The sequence below is a fragment of the Dipodomys ordii genome, unplaced genomic scaffold (assembly GCF_000151885.1).
Source record: "Dipodomys ordii isolate 6190 unplaced genomic scaffold, Dord_2.0 Scaffold108, whole genome shotgun sequence".
NCBI classification, from domain to species: Eukaryota; Metazoa; Chordata; class Mammalia; order Rodentia; family Heteromyidae; genus Dipodomys; species Dipodomys ordii.
Window position 1 is genome coordinate 1,609,938 of NW_012267324.1, and position 467 is coordinate 1,610,404.

Sequence of the window (467 nt, forward strand, 5' to 3'; positions counted from 1 at the left end):
CCTCACCCGCGCGGCCCGCGTCAGGCTCAGGTCCTTCATGACCTCCTCGAAGGCCGCCGTCTCCTCCGCCTGCTTCTGGTTGTGCAGCGCGATCTTCTCACTGAATTTTCGCGGATTGTTGGAAGTCGCCATCTTCTCGCCGCCGCCGCCTCCTCCTCCTCCTCCTCCTCCTCCTCCCGCCCCCCCACTCGCCGCCTCAAGGCGCACGCGCCGGCCGGGACCGCGGGCCGCAAAAGTCCTGGAGGGGGCTGGGAAGGAGGCCTGGTGGAAGAGTGCTGGCCTAGCATGCAAGAAGCCCTGGGTTTGAGTCCTCAGTACCATATAAACAGAAAAAGCCAGAAGTGGCACTGTGGCTCAAGTGGTAAAGTGTTAGCCTTGAGTCAAAGCAGCTCAGGGACAGTGTGCCCAGGCCAAGACCCAGGCCAAGAAAAAAAAAACAACATTTATCTCGCTAACGTGGTCAACTG

The 467-nt window shown here is 60.4% G+C and overlaps 1 protein-coding gene across 1 annotated transcript in view; it reads right to left on the reverse strand.

Moving 5' to 3' along the window:
- The window catches only part of Crtc1 (CREB regulated transcription coactivator 1), a 30,306-nt gene extending 30,170 nt beyond the window's left edge, over positions 1-136 (reverse strand). Inside the window, exon 1 of the mRNA XM_013028320.1 lies at positions 7-136. Coding sequence (XP_012883774.1) covers positions 7-132 — 126 coding nt within the window. The 5' untranslated portion in view covers positions 133-136. The remainder of the gene's footprint in view (positions 1-6) is intronic.
- Between the last annotated feature and the right edge of the window lie 331 nt (positions 137-467).